The 13,766-nt window shown below is 50.6% G+C and overlaps 1 protein-coding gene across 1 annotated transcript in view; it reads left to right on the top strand.

The window, feature by feature from the left end:
• Positions 1-13,766, top strand: part of CSF1R (colony stimulating factor 1 receptor) — a 35,022-nt gene that overhangs the window by 13,048 nt on the left and 8,208 nt on the right. The window contains exons 6-10 of the mRNA XM_004453735.5: positions 435-621; positions 3,284-3,399; positions 3,496-3,616; positions 3,736-3,923; positions 8,478-8,593. Of these exons, the coding sequence (XP_004453792.2) occupies positions 435-621; positions 3,284-3,399; positions 3,496-3,616; positions 3,736-3,923; positions 8,478-8,593 (728 nt within the window). The remainder of the gene's footprint in view (positions 1-434; positions 622-3,283; positions 3,400-3,495; positions 3,617-3,735; positions 3,924-8,477; positions 8,594-13,766) is intronic.

Genomic DNA, 13,766 nt, shown 5'->3' with positions numbered 1-13,766 from the left:
CCACATGTAAGCTGGATGTGAGAGCCACGTCAGCGGAGCTATTGCAAGAAAGGGGAATGGGTGGGGACATGTGAAAAAAACAAGTCTTTTTACTGCTAGAGTTTTTTTTTTCCCAGAAAGTTAAACATCATGATATATTCAGTCTCTTCATTATGCAAATGAGGAGATGCAGGCTCAAAGGGGGATAGGAATCTGCCCACATTTTCCAGAGACTCAGTGAGGAGAAGAGCTTTGAGCCCTGGGTTTCTGAGGCAGGTAGTGGGAATGTCAGGGGGCAAGTCTTGGTTGGGGATGGGGACTGTGTGCCTGGCACATAGCAGGTGCTCAGAAAGGACACAGTTGAATGAATGACCCACTGGGTGGATGACCAAATGAGCAAACACACCAGGACATCTTCCCACTAACAGCACATCTCTGTGTGTTCTGCCTTTCAGAGAGTGCCTACTTGAACTTGACCTCCGAGCAGAACCTGCTCCAGGAGGTGACAGTGGGTGAGAAGGTCAACCTCAATGTCAAGGTGGAGGCCTACCCAGGCCTGCAAGGCTTTAACTGGACCTACCTGGGGCCCTTCTCAGACCCCCAGCCCAAGCTCAATTTTGACATCACCGAATGCACATACAGGTATGACCTATCAGCTCCCACCAGCACAGCCCCACAGCCAGAAGCGGAATGCTTTGTCCAGGAGTCAGGACACTTGGATCGTATCTCAACCTTGCTGTGTGACCTTGAATGAATCCTTTCCCCTTTCTTGTTCTCCCTTTCTCTGACTACATGTAATCTCGGTATCAGTCATCTGCATGTTGAGATTTGAATCAAATTGGCTTACACCTCTATCGCCCATCCTTAGGAAATCTAAATGCCCTTCTTGAGAATTCTACCATATGTTGGGGGTGTGAATTATCATGCTCACTCAAGAACTCTCAGTCTCATTCATTCTCCTCTCCCGTGGCCAGGCCAGATACAGAAAACAGCCTCCCATGATTTGCACTCAGAGACTTGTTCCTAATGATGACGGCACAGGGTATCTGTGTGTGTGGCAGACTTTACTGAAGCTTTGATGGGTAGAGGGAATTAACTTCACACAGTCAAAGATACTCAAAAAGTTCCTTAAAGACCCACCCTGGGAATTTTCACTGGCCACTATTCTCCACAGGCTCAAAACTCCTCTCAAAGTACAGCCTGACACCATATCCTCTCTCCTCTCTCTTCTCATCTCTCCACCTCCAGAAGGCTGGGTGTTCCACATGGACAACATTTTAGAAATCTTTTACCAATTTCCTTTTGGACTATGTCCTTAGGATCTTACCTTCCCACCCAAAGGGTCCTAACCATGTGATTTTCCAAACGAGAATCTTTTGTCCCTAAGAGAAACACTGATACCAGCTTCTAAGAATTTCTTTACCCTATTCTATTAGAATGAGAGGACACCGCTCCATCAAGGACAGCAAATATTGTGTGCACATCATGACTTCCCCTCCCACACTTAATACAGACATCCCTAATCCTTTTTTTTCTTTTTTTTCCCCTAATTTTTTTTTAACTCTTTCTTGTAGAATCTAGATGCAACCTCAGAGTCCTTCTCAACACAATCCCCCCCGCCCCCAGCAGTATATCTATGTAGTTGGTCCACAAGAGGAGACCTGTTTGTCATTTCTGGGCTGAATAATCCCTTGGGCATCTTTCAACTTTAAAACCCTCTAGGGGCTCTCATTTTTGGCTCTTAAATTCAGACCTCATTGATTCCTGAACCCTTGTTTGTTGGTTGTTAGAAGCAACAAGGATGTTCCTTTGTCCTCCTCTTCCTCCTCTCAGTTCCCTTCTGGTCCTTTCTGACCAGGGTTTCTATGTTCCTCTAGTCTAAAGCAGAAGTTCTGAATCTGGAGTCTGTAGTGCCCTGGGTGGATGGGTGGGGAGGGGCCTGATTCACGGGCAGCTTCAGGGTCCATAAGCAACAGAGACACTGGAAAGGAAACCAGAGATCCCACGGTAGACCAAGGCATTCAGTGCAGGGCAGACGAACCTGGCACCGAACAGCCACTGTGACCATCCCTGAAGGTTAGCTCATGTGATGGTTGTGTTCATAATGGCGGCTGTGAGTCATCAAAAAAGTTAAATTCAGGGACCGGATGTAGCTCAAGTGGTTGAGCGCCTGCTTCCCATGTACAAGGTCCTGGATTCAATCCCCAGGACCTCCTAAAAACAAAACAAAACAAACAAACAAAACAACTCTCTTGGGGAAGTAGATGTATTATCGCTGAGTGGTTGAGCACCTGCTTCCCATGTATAAGGTCTTGGGTTCAATTCCTGATACCTCTTTAAAAAAAAAATTAGACTTTTTTTTAGTGCAAGGGGCAAATGTTAGTTGTCTCAAGAATTAACATGTGGAGTTAATTCTGGCTGAGTGACACTGCCCTTTGAACAGCATGGGTTTTTGTCTGAGTGTTGGCTGCAGATATTTTCTAAGCAAGAGCAGGTCATTTGCTATAACTTCGTGATCACTTAACTAATACATATTCATTGAGAATAAGTTATAAAATAAGATGAGAAAAGAATAATATAAAAATCACCTGTAATTCTGATCGGCCAAAGGTCATTTGTGTCTAGGCCTCTTCTGTGATAAAGGCACCATTGAGTCGAGTGCCTGCGCGAGTCAGGCTCTATGTCAAGCACTCTACTTTTACTCCTCAGACCAGTTCTGTGAGTCAGTTATTACCAGTATTGCCCACACGGCAAAGGAAGTGGGAGAGCAGAGGTTAAATACAGCTAAGAGATGGTGGCTCCAGGCCCCGAGCCCTGTCTGTCCAGTGCCCTGGCCCTGAACCCAGGGACGCACATCCTGCCTCTCGTCCCTCCACAGTCCCTCTCGTCAGGGTTACCGTCTCAGGACTTGCAGCTGGTCTGGGCCTGGAGATTGCCGCTCTTATGAGAGCTTAGCCCAGCCATGGAGGCAAAAGCGGGTACATTCAGCAGAGGCCCGGGACATGCCTCATGGTGTCGGCAGGTTACAATCTGTGAAACCTCGGCAGGAAAGCACTTTACAGATAAGAACACCAGTTAAGGGATCAGATGTAGCTCATGCCAGCTTCCCATGTACGACGTCCTGGGTTCAATCCCTGGTACCTCCTAAAAACAAATGAACAAACAAACAAAACAATTAAGGAAATAGGGCTGGGAGTTTTCCTATGCCTCAGTGGCACCCAGCATGGGTGCCCTGGACACTTTACCAAAATGTAAGCCATCCCCTCATGTGCCTCCCTGCACACTGCCTGCTGCTCCCCTGCAGGTGCACCTCCACCCTCTCCCTGCCCCGCCTGAAGCCCTCTGAGGCCGGCCGCTACGCCTTCCTGGCCAGAAACGCGGGAGGCGGGAATGCCCTGACCTTTGAGCTCGTCCTTCAATGTGAGTGCCCCGGCAGGGGCTGGGGGGGTGGCGCTGACTGAGGGGAGGGGTGCTGGGCCCCAGGAGCTGATCCCTCCCGCCTCTGCTCCTCCTCAGACCCCCCCGAGACCAGGGTCGCCTGGACCTTCATCAACGGCTCCCGCGCCCTGCTCTGTGACGCCTCCGGCTACCCCCCGCCCAACGTGACGTGGCTGCAGTGCAGGGGCCACACTGATCGGTAATGGGTTTGGCGGGCCCTCCTCACCCCGCCTGAGGGGCAGGCGCTGGGAACCCCATCCCTGGGCGGAGCATGCTGGAGTCCTGCCCTTGGTGCTGAGCTGAGCACTGCTCGTCCAGGTGTGACGGATCCCAAGAGGTGGTCTTGGACTACTCGCGCCCCATGGTTCTGAGCCACGAGCCCTTCCACAAGGTGACCGTCCGAAGCCTGCTGGCCATCAGAGCCCTGGAACACAACAGGACCTATGAGTGCAGGGCCCACAACCGGGTGGGCAACAGCTCCCACGCCTTCCCGCCCTTCCCTGCAGGTGAGCCTTCGCCCGTTCTCCTCGCCAGTCGGGAGCAGAAGGGCCCAGGAACTGCCCCCCAGCCCCCTGGGCCCAGGGCAGGGCCCAGCAACGCCGAGTCCCACCTCTCCTGGGCCAACTGCAGGTGCCTCCAGCCCAAGAGGGCTCCTAGGTCCTCTGGAGTGGGCGACAAAAGGAGAGCTTGCCCAAGGTAAAACCACGGGTTTCTACGCTAGAGCCGGAAGCTGAGGGGAGGCAAAGCCCTTCCCCTAGGGCTGATGGCCACACATTCCCTGAGCACCGCCAGTCACATAGCAGCATTCCTGAGCCCCGTGTTCCCCAAACCTGTGATCCCCGAACTCGTGTTCCCTGAACCCTGCATTCCCTGAACCCCGCATTCCCTGTAACCTACATTCGCCAAACCCACGCTCCCTGAGCCCACGTTCCCCCAAGTCCGTGTTCCCCGAAACCAGCACTCCCCGAAATCCAGCCTTCCCCCAGTTCTCCAGTCTTGGACAAACTCTGAGAATGGGAGGGTTTTGGTGGGGGTGCAGAGGGGCCTGAGCGGTGCAGGTCAGTTGTCTGGTCCCCCCTTTTTACAAGCTTGGAGGTGCATGCCAGCTGACTTAGGGAGGTGCTAGGAAGACAGGAGAGGGGAATCTGCTGAGAGAGCCCAATTTACCCAAATGCTCTGGGATAGGAAACTTGGTCTGAGAGAAGGTGGAGTCAGAAAATTAACTCCCGTAGCATACCTCAGGGAGAGGGACAGGAGGACGTGCTGTGCAGGCTTCCAATAGCATATTTAGGGTTCCTGGCAAGTTGCGGGTGCTCTCTCTCAAAGAAACTAAGAGTCATTATTTTCTGTGGTCAGTTGCTTCGCCAGGGACCCATTTGAATCTTGGAGGGAGACCTCACACAGCTTTCCTGCTGCCCTGGCAGAGAGGGAAGTGAGGAAGGGAGAAAGGAAGAAGGTCAGATTCTTAAGCAGTGTATTCAATTGCAAAAAGGATTCCTTGCTTGAGGCCTTGTCTGGTCTTGTTTGTTTGTTTTCTTGTCTTTCTGTCCTCTTTATCCCCCCATAGCCTTTTTTTTTTCTCTTTTCCTTTTTCTTTTTTCTTTTTTTCTTTCTATTAGGTGCTGCAGGCAGTGTTTCTTATTTGCTGTGCTTCCTCATCTTCAATTTCCACTTTTCTGTGTGTACTGATTTTGGCTACCAACACTATCCGCTTTTCTTTACATCTTTCTATCTTCCATCATCTATTGTTTCTCTTACATTCCACCTCTCTTTGTTTAACCCCCAATTTTTCTGACTTTTTATTTCTAACACCTCTATTCTGTTTCCTATCTTTTATTCACTTTTATATTATTGTCCTTTCTTTTCTCTTTCCCTCTCTCCTGACCACACTGGCCTTTTAATTCCTATTATATTCGTCTCCATATTAAGTTTATCATCTCAGTGTAGGTACCTCACTTTTTTACTCTTATAATGCTACACAGCTTACATGAGTTTAATATCCATTCTCCTAGGTCTCACATGCTTTTTCTGCTAACATTTAGTATCAATACTACTATTATACTTTTTCTTTTCTTACCTCTTTTGCTTTCCCTAGCCCTAATATTATCCTTCAAGGGAACATAGACAACAACAAGGAAATAGAATAAGAAGAACGAAATGTCAAAGAGAAGACTTAACACACACAAAAACAGCACTAAATAAACCCCAAGACTAGAGGGAGAAGCAAATCAACTGAACAAACCCATCAAGAAAAAAAGGTTAACCAGGCAGCAACAAAAAATTATAAACCATATCAATAATCAGGAAAACATGGCCCAATAAAATGAACAAACTAAAAACCAGGAAGAGGAGCAGAACATTGAACAACTAATCAAAGCTCTCAAAACATATATTATGAACCAATTTAATGAAGCGAAGGAAGAGATTAAGGATTTTAAGAAAACACTTGGAGAGCATTCAGAAGAAATTGTAAACATACACAAAAAGATAACAGCTATGATGGTGATGAATAGCGCAATCTGAGAAATCAAAAATACACTCTCAGCAAATAATAGCAGATTTGAAGAGGCAGAGGAAAGAATTAGTGATGTTGAAAACAGTACATCTGAAATCAAACATATAGTAGAATTGATTGATTAAAAGATAGAAAGAAATCCAGCAGGGACTTAGGGACCTGAATGACAACTCAAAACACTCAAACATACACACTATAGGCATCCCAGAAGGAGAAGACCAGTCATAGGTGTGGTCTGTTCTAGGCATAAATCCCCTCCAGCTGTGGACCTATGAAATCAATGTACAAAGAAGGGAAAGGCATAGAAGAAACATTCCTATTTACATAGGGAGAAATTGGAAGGAAAACTGGGGTCATAGGTCCCAAACAATTCTGAAACCCTGCAGGGCATACTCCGTCAAATTTCAAGGTCTGAGATTCATCTATGGAATGGTGTGTTCTGCTCCAGGCCTGACTGAATGGCAGCCCCAACCTTTCCAAGTGCTTGTGCAGTGGCCATGCTTGCTCCAAACACTGGGGCAAAGGTCCCACCTTCTCAAGCCTTGGGATGGTGGTCAGACTCTCTGCAATCCCCTAGGCATTTGAGAAAGCTAGGATGGTAACACTCATCCTAATCAATGGGGTGGAAGGCCCACCCTCTCCAAGTGCCGGGGTAGACTCAACCTTTCAACACACTTGGGTGGGCTCACTCTCTTGGCCCGAGAAGATGTCTTCTGTCCATACCTCAGATTTCATGGTCCTGCCATTGAAGTATTTTTCCCTTTAATCTGTCCCTTTAGTCCAGGCTAGCAGTGGTTCTGTTCATATAGATCTCATAAAAACCTTGTTGTTTTTGCATATAGTATACAGTAGTCCAGTGCCTCAGACAAAAGACTTTCCCCAGAACCTTCCTGGATAACTGCATTTCTGATCCTGACATGCACTGAAATGGCCGACTGAATCCATGTTTAGTTAAACTCTCACATGAAGCAATTCTCTGGGGATTCACTTTCCAGAAGCCCATTTCCAAAGCATCAATTTCTGGTTTCTTTGTATCCAGGAATTCAGTTCTCAGCTTACCCCTTTCCTCTCATATTTTACCATATGCTGTAAGAAGCCAGGCTGCACTTCCCACACTTAGCTTGGAAATCTCAGCTAAATACCTAAGCTTTCAAATTCTGTCTTCTCTCCTACATCAGAACTCAATTTTGCCAGGTTCTCTGCCACTTTAAACCTGGACCGCCTTTCTTCCAATAACACATTCATTATTTTCTTCTAGGAGTTTATTGGAAGTAACTTTAGCATCCATTTTTCTACATCTAGTCTCTTCAAAGCAATCTAGGCCTTTTCTATCAAGTGTCTCACAATTCTTCTAGCCACTACCCATTTCTCAATTCCAAAGCTGATTCCACATTTTTGGCATTTGCTATAGCAGCACCACACTCTCCTGGTACCAAAATCTGTTTTAGTTTCCTAGGCAGCTTAAAGTAGATCCCATGAAATGGTTTGATGTAAACAGTGGGAATACCTTAGCTTACAGTTTGAGGCTGAGGAATTGTCCAAATCAAGACATCATCAAGGGGATACCTTCTTCTCAAAGGCCGGCTACTGGTGATCCTTGGCTCCTCTGCCATATGGCAAGGCATATAGCAGTATATACTGCTCTTTCCCTTCTCTTCCAGGTTTTGTTGCTTTTAGCAGGTTTTAAGCTTCCATGGCTTTCTTTTTCTCTCTCTGTATTCATTCTGTTTATAAAGGACTCCAGTAACATTAAATAGGATTAAATCCCATCATGAATGAGGTGGGTCACACCTTAACTGAAGTAGCCTCGTCAGAAGATCCCACTTACACTGGGCTTACACCCACAGGAATGGATTCGATTGAAGAAATATGCTTTCTGGGGTATGACAGCTTCAAACCACCACAGTGGCTAAGGCCAGAGCCCTGCAGGAGGTGGGATTTGGCCTCAGACCCAAGCTCTTGACTTGGGTAAGAGATGGATGTGACATTCTTTAAACCACATCAGGAGATTTAGGGCCAGGAGACCAAAGGCCATGAGCCAGGCGTTCAGACTCTGCAGGCTGTGTGGTTCCAGAGAGCACGAGAACGCTACTGGAAGACCTTGGGGAGGCAGATTTCAGTCCAGCTCTAGGAGGACTGCCTGGAGTGTAGGTAGTGAGCCCCCATCATTGGCGGCGTGCAGGCAAGCAATGGCTAAGCACCAGCAGGCCGCTGTCAAGGGGCTCCTTGTGCTGGCAGGGGTGGGACTGCAGGGCCTCAAGAGTACCCCCAGCCACCAAGGCTTTGGTTCTGGGCAGGGTTAGGGGTAGGGATGAGCAGAGCTGGGGGGGCCTGGGAGCTGTCCTCCCTGCCACTGTCTCAGGGAGCATCCACAGGAGAGGCTCACTGAGGCCCCCAGGGCTTCTGGTAAGAAGACAATGTCATTCCATCAACAATCATTTGTTGAGCACCTATTATGTTCCAGCAGTGCCCCGGCCTCATCTGGGTGGGGAGCGGGTCTCAGCGGTGTCCCCTGTTGGCTCACAGCTGCGCCCATCCCTTCCAGGACCCTCCACGCAGCCTGCTGAGGAGTCCCTCTTCACCCCCGTGCTGGTCGCCTGCATGTCCATCATGGCCTTGCTGCTCCTGCTCCTCCTGCTGCTCCTGTACAAGTACAAGCAGGTGAGCCTGGGCTCTGAGGCGGGGTGGGGCCGGCACTCGGGGGGCCGCCAGGCCCTGCGGATCCACCCTTGAACCCCCACACGCTCGTGCATTCCGTCAGCCAGTCGTTCAGCCCACGGCTCTGTAGTAGGCACGGGCCACAGGCCAGCGTGGTGCTGGGAGAGCCAAAGCAGGGGGCCTCTACGGCCCTCCCTCATGGGGTCCACCATCTAAGTCGAGAGATGGTCGCTCATCAGATAACCACGCGAGTGAGGGCCTGGATCTCAGAGCACACGAGGGAGGCCATGAGGAGAGGAGCAGGATCCTGGCAGAGCATGAACACAGGGCCCCGAACCAGCCCGGGGAGGCAATGCCCAGTGCAGGCAAGGCGAGCCTGGGCGCACGGACAGGACTTCCCTGGGTCAGCCTGAGTCTCCCCCTCAAGCAGTGCGAGGCCTGGGGGAGAAGGGAGACCTGTGGTCATCGTCCTCTTCGCTACTTCATATTACTCATTTATTGCCATGCAGTGGATGTTGCATGCTTAACATGCTGCCTGCCACATGGGACACTCTTAGGTGATAGTGATTTTAGGGCATTTTGATGAAAATTGGTCCATGCATCATCTCATTTAGTTCCCTCCACAAGCATGTGATGTAGATAGTATTGCTAAGCCCTTTTTAAAAAACTTTTTAATTTTAATTTTAAAGATTTATTTATTTCTCCTCGCCCCCCACACCCTCACCCCAATCCCCCAGTTGTCTGCTCTCTGTGTCCATTCGCTGTGTGTTCTTCTGTGTCTGCTTATATTCTCATTAGGCAGCTCTGGGAACCGATCCTGGGAACTTCTGGAGTGGGAGAGAGACGATCACTCTCTTGTGCCACCTCAACTCCCTGTTCTGCTTCGTCTTCTTATCTTCCTTCCTCTGTGTCTCTTGTTGGGTCATCTTGCTGCACCAGCTCTCAGCGTTGGCCGGCACTCCTTAGTGGGGTGGCTTTCTCATGCTGGGCAGTATCCCCACGCAAAGAGGCACTCCTGCACGAGATGGTATTCCCACGTGGGCCGGCACTCTGCATGGGCCAGTTTGCCACTTGGGCCAGCTTACCTTCACCAGGAGGCCCTGAGCATCGAACCCTGGACCTCCTATATGGTAGACAGGAGCCCAATTGGTTGAGTCATATCCATTTGGTTTTTACAGAGAAGGAAGCTGAGAGTTGGAGAGGTTGAGGCTATGCCCTGATCTGCAGCTGGTAAATGGCTGAATCAGGTTCTTAACCGTGAGGGCACTGAGTCCAAAGCTGCATTTTGAACCATTATGTGAAATGGCCTCCCACGGAATCATCTGGTTTTACCCTCACAACTGCCTGGGAGCAGGGACCAGAATAATTGCATTTTACCTGTAAGGAACCGAGGCTTAGCAAGGTTAAAGGACCTGCCCGGGGACTCAGGGGTGTTGCGGGACGGGATCCCAGCACATCCCCTGAACCTGAGCTCTCGACCACAGGGGCCAAGCTGCTTGCCTACATAAAAGACAATGTCCCAGGGGCTCAGCTCCTGAGAAAGCCAGGCCTGAGGGCTGTGGGAGGCCAGAGCCGGAAGCTCTTGCAGCTGGTGGGTGAGGAGACTGAATGGCAGAGGAGGCCTGGCATTGGTGGATGGGCTTGGGGTAGGCAGGGTGGGTGGGATGTCACGGTGCTGGGGGGACATAATCCCAGGGATCCATGGAGTTCTCTATGCTCATGCCTGCACCCAGCAGGCGGGGCAGCTCTGAGCACAGTCCCCCAAAAGACAGAGCCTGAGGTCAAGACTTATGGGGTTCAGGCCCAGCTCTGATACTGGGGTTCAGGCCCAGCTCCGACCCTGCCCTCTTTGGGCCTCAGTTTCCCCACCTGTACAATGGGACTTGGTGAGCTTTAATAGCTTATCCTCCTCTGACATTCCAAGTGGGTACTGAGGGTCTGGTTTAAGAGCCAGAGGCTGGGACTTAGATCTGGGTCCAAATCCTGCCTCTGGCTGTCTCTGGCTCAGGGATCCTGGGAAAATTGGTGTCTCCAACTGTAAAATGGTGTTTCTCCATCTGTAAAATGGGATTAATGATGGCAGCCATCCCACCAGTTCCTCATGAGGATTCAGTGACATGACATGCATAAAGGGCTTAGCATGGTGCTGGGCACAGATGGTGCTTTCCAGTGGAAGCCACGCTCCCTCGTCCCAGGAGGCAAGTTGACTGGGAACCAAAGTTAGCCCACACATCTTGGGAGTAGAAGGATGTCCGGGGTTGGGCATCTCCTTGACTACGCACCAAAGCGTAGCCTGCTCATCCACCTCCGGGGACAGTGCCGACCTCACTTGTGGCTGCCCATTCCTTCTTTGAGCAGCTATGACTGTTGGCAAGTTCTGCCTTATATATGGAGTGAAAAACTGCCTCCAAGTCACCCCTCCAGAGTTGTCTTCTCAGCCTCCAGTGGTCCTGCAGATTCCAGAGAAAGGTCCAGTCGTTCCTGAGCCCTGTCTGCCTTGCACCAAGTCGTTCCCCCCCCCCGCCATGGTTTAGGAATGGCTTACCCTTGCTCCATGGGACCATTTTGGAAGATGCAGCCATAGTCACCTCCTTATTTCCCACTCAGGAAATTCAACTGCCTCCCTGAGCCTATCCCAAGGCCAAGAGAAAGAGGGCAGGCGATTGGACAAGACCTCGAGGAGCCAAGATGGCCATTCCCCTGTCTCAGGATTCTATCCAGTCCTCCTGCCTTGCCTGTTCACTGGGGGCTCAGCCTGGCCAGTCCTCACTGCCCATCTGTGGGAAGGGTTGTTTAGGCCTCAGGGCTGAGTCATTGGCTTTTGGTCCCCAGGGAGACCACAAGAGGGGCCAAGGGGGAAGAGAAAAGGGCAGAAGTCAGCAGGCTGGGAGGAGGGGAGGGAAGGATGGTGGGGGGGAGGAAGGGAAATGGGGAGGCCACCAGAGAGGCCAGGATTCTGGGGCCCAGTGCTGCGGTCTAAGAACTGGGTAGCGGGGGCACATTGGATTGCACAGGAAGGACCCTGGAGTCACAGGGCGCACCCACCCACTGGGAACTAGCAGGCCCAGGTGGGGAGGGTTGCTGGAACTTCGATGTCTCCATGCCCACCTAGGTTCCCAGAGGTGGGTGGGAGTCGGAATGGAGCCTGGTCCTGTTGGGAGGAATGAACGAAATGATGCACATTAATGACGCACATTGAGTGTCAAACCAGTGCCCACTCACAGGAAGCGCTCATAAGCACTCGCCACTAACGATTACTACTACCGTTATTGAGAAATCTGGCCTGATGCCCATCCCGACCTCTTTAGAATTGTTCTCCTTCAAGGAGAAAGCCCCAGGAACTAGCCTAGGGGAGGCCTTTCCAGTGATTCCGGGAGGCCAAGCCTCCAGCCCTGGCGGGATGCCAGCGAGCAGGGCAGCGGCTGTGCAGGAAGAGGGGCTGGAATTCCTGAGGCAGTCCCCATCCAGGTATAGGCGTCTAGGATGTGACACCTGAGATTCCTGCCAAACAACCTCTTCCTCCTCTGATTTGTCCCCCCACCCACCCCCAGATTTCTCCAATCTCCCCTGCCCGGCAGGGCCAGGGAAGGGGCTGACTCAGGCCCAGCTGCAGAGGGACAGAAGGAGAAGTGGTGAGAGCAAACAGCCTTGGCTGCAGAGGCTCCTGGAGATGAAACTGGCCAGGAGAGGCCAAAGAATCCCCTCCTTGCTCTCTGTCTCTGTCTTGGGTTGGAAAGGCACCTTCATGTAGGATGTGAATCCTCTGAGATTCTGGAAGCTCTTCCTTAAGTCCCATTTCAGACTCTCCTCCCAAACCATAGCATAGGTGTTACGTTTACCTGCAGTCTCCTTTCCTGACTCAGAACCTGTAAGTTCTTCCTCATGTCCATCTGGAGTCTTTTTTTCCTAACCTGGAGAAGATTTTCATCCTTGGGCCACACTCCTCCTTAACACTCATTCACAGACCCCTTGTTGTCCTGGAGCTGGGAGTCCAGGGACGGAGCCCAGCTGCCAAGCTCAGGCAAGCTGGTGCCTGTCCCCAAGGCTTGACCGGAAAGAGTTGGTCTGCTGACCCAAGGCCTCGATGTCCTCCACTGCCCTGGCCCAGCTTCCACTTTCCCCCTAAACTCGGTCTTGTATCAGCACTTCTCGGAGGCATCCCTGGCATGGTCCCCACGCAGCTGCCACTCTGGGCAGGAAAGAGAGGCAGCTGCTCTTCCTCCCCGATCTGGGCTCTGCCTCCTTGCACTGAAGCCTGGGCAGGAAATCTGAGCAGGAATTCTGGTCTTTCAAAGGTCCTGGCCCTCCAGACACTCGGTATTTCATGGGCAGAGTCTCTCTCTCTCTCTCTGTAATTTGTAATTTAAAAGTGTAAAGTCAGATCTTGTTACTGATCTGCATCAAATCCTCAAGGGCTTCTCCCCGTTGTTAGAAGGGAATCCATCCCCTTCTCATGGACCACAAGATCCTCTGCCTCTGGAGCCTCTTCTTCCCCTCAAGTCACACTGGTCACCTTCTTGACTCTCAAACTCGCCAAAATCATTCCCACCTCATGGCTTTGATACTTGCTTACTGTGTCTGGAAACTTCCTCCTATTCGTCACATGGCTGAATCACTCTGTTGTTCAACTCAAAGGTCACTGCTCGACTGATCTTAAATTGTATCTCCGGTGTCCTTCATTCTCTATCCCATTGCCTTGCTTTATTTTCTTCACAGCACTATTTGAAAATTTCCTGTGGGGATAGGGACTTTGTCTTAATCGAGTCTGAATCAACAGTGCTTTACACAAATATTTGGATCGGAGGATGGATGGATGAAAGAGAGGGAGGGAGGAAGGAAGGATATTGGATGGATGGATGGTTGGTTGGTTTCCAATTTCTACCTTCCCTTCTGACTCAGAAATTAGCACAGTATCAGAGCTCTCAAGCCCCTCTGAGTTTATCCTGTTCCACTCCTTCAATATCCAGGCAGGGAAACTTGAAGGCTTGGAGAAGGGAAGGCCACACAAGGCAGAGTCAGCACTGAGATGTCCTAGGGCGACCACCTATCAGGGCTCACCCTACCTTCTCCAGCTGAGCACCATGGGACTGCCCACACCCCTGCTCCTAGCAGCTGGTGATGAGAGCCAAGATCCTCCTGCCAGACCCGGCTGATATGTGCCTTCTTCCTTCCCTGC

The sequence above is a fragment of the Dasypus novemcinctus genome, chromosome 2 (genome assembly GCF_030445035.2).
Source record: "Dasypus novemcinctus isolate mDasNov1 chromosome 2, mDasNov1.1.hap2, whole genome shotgun sequence".
Classification (NCBI taxonomy): domain Eukaryota; kingdom Metazoa; phylum Chordata; class Mammalia; order Cingulata; family Dasypodidae; genus Dasypus; species Dasypus novemcinctus.
Note: the sequence above shows the minus strand (reverse complement) of the source record. Positions and strands in the feature narration are given on the sequence as shown.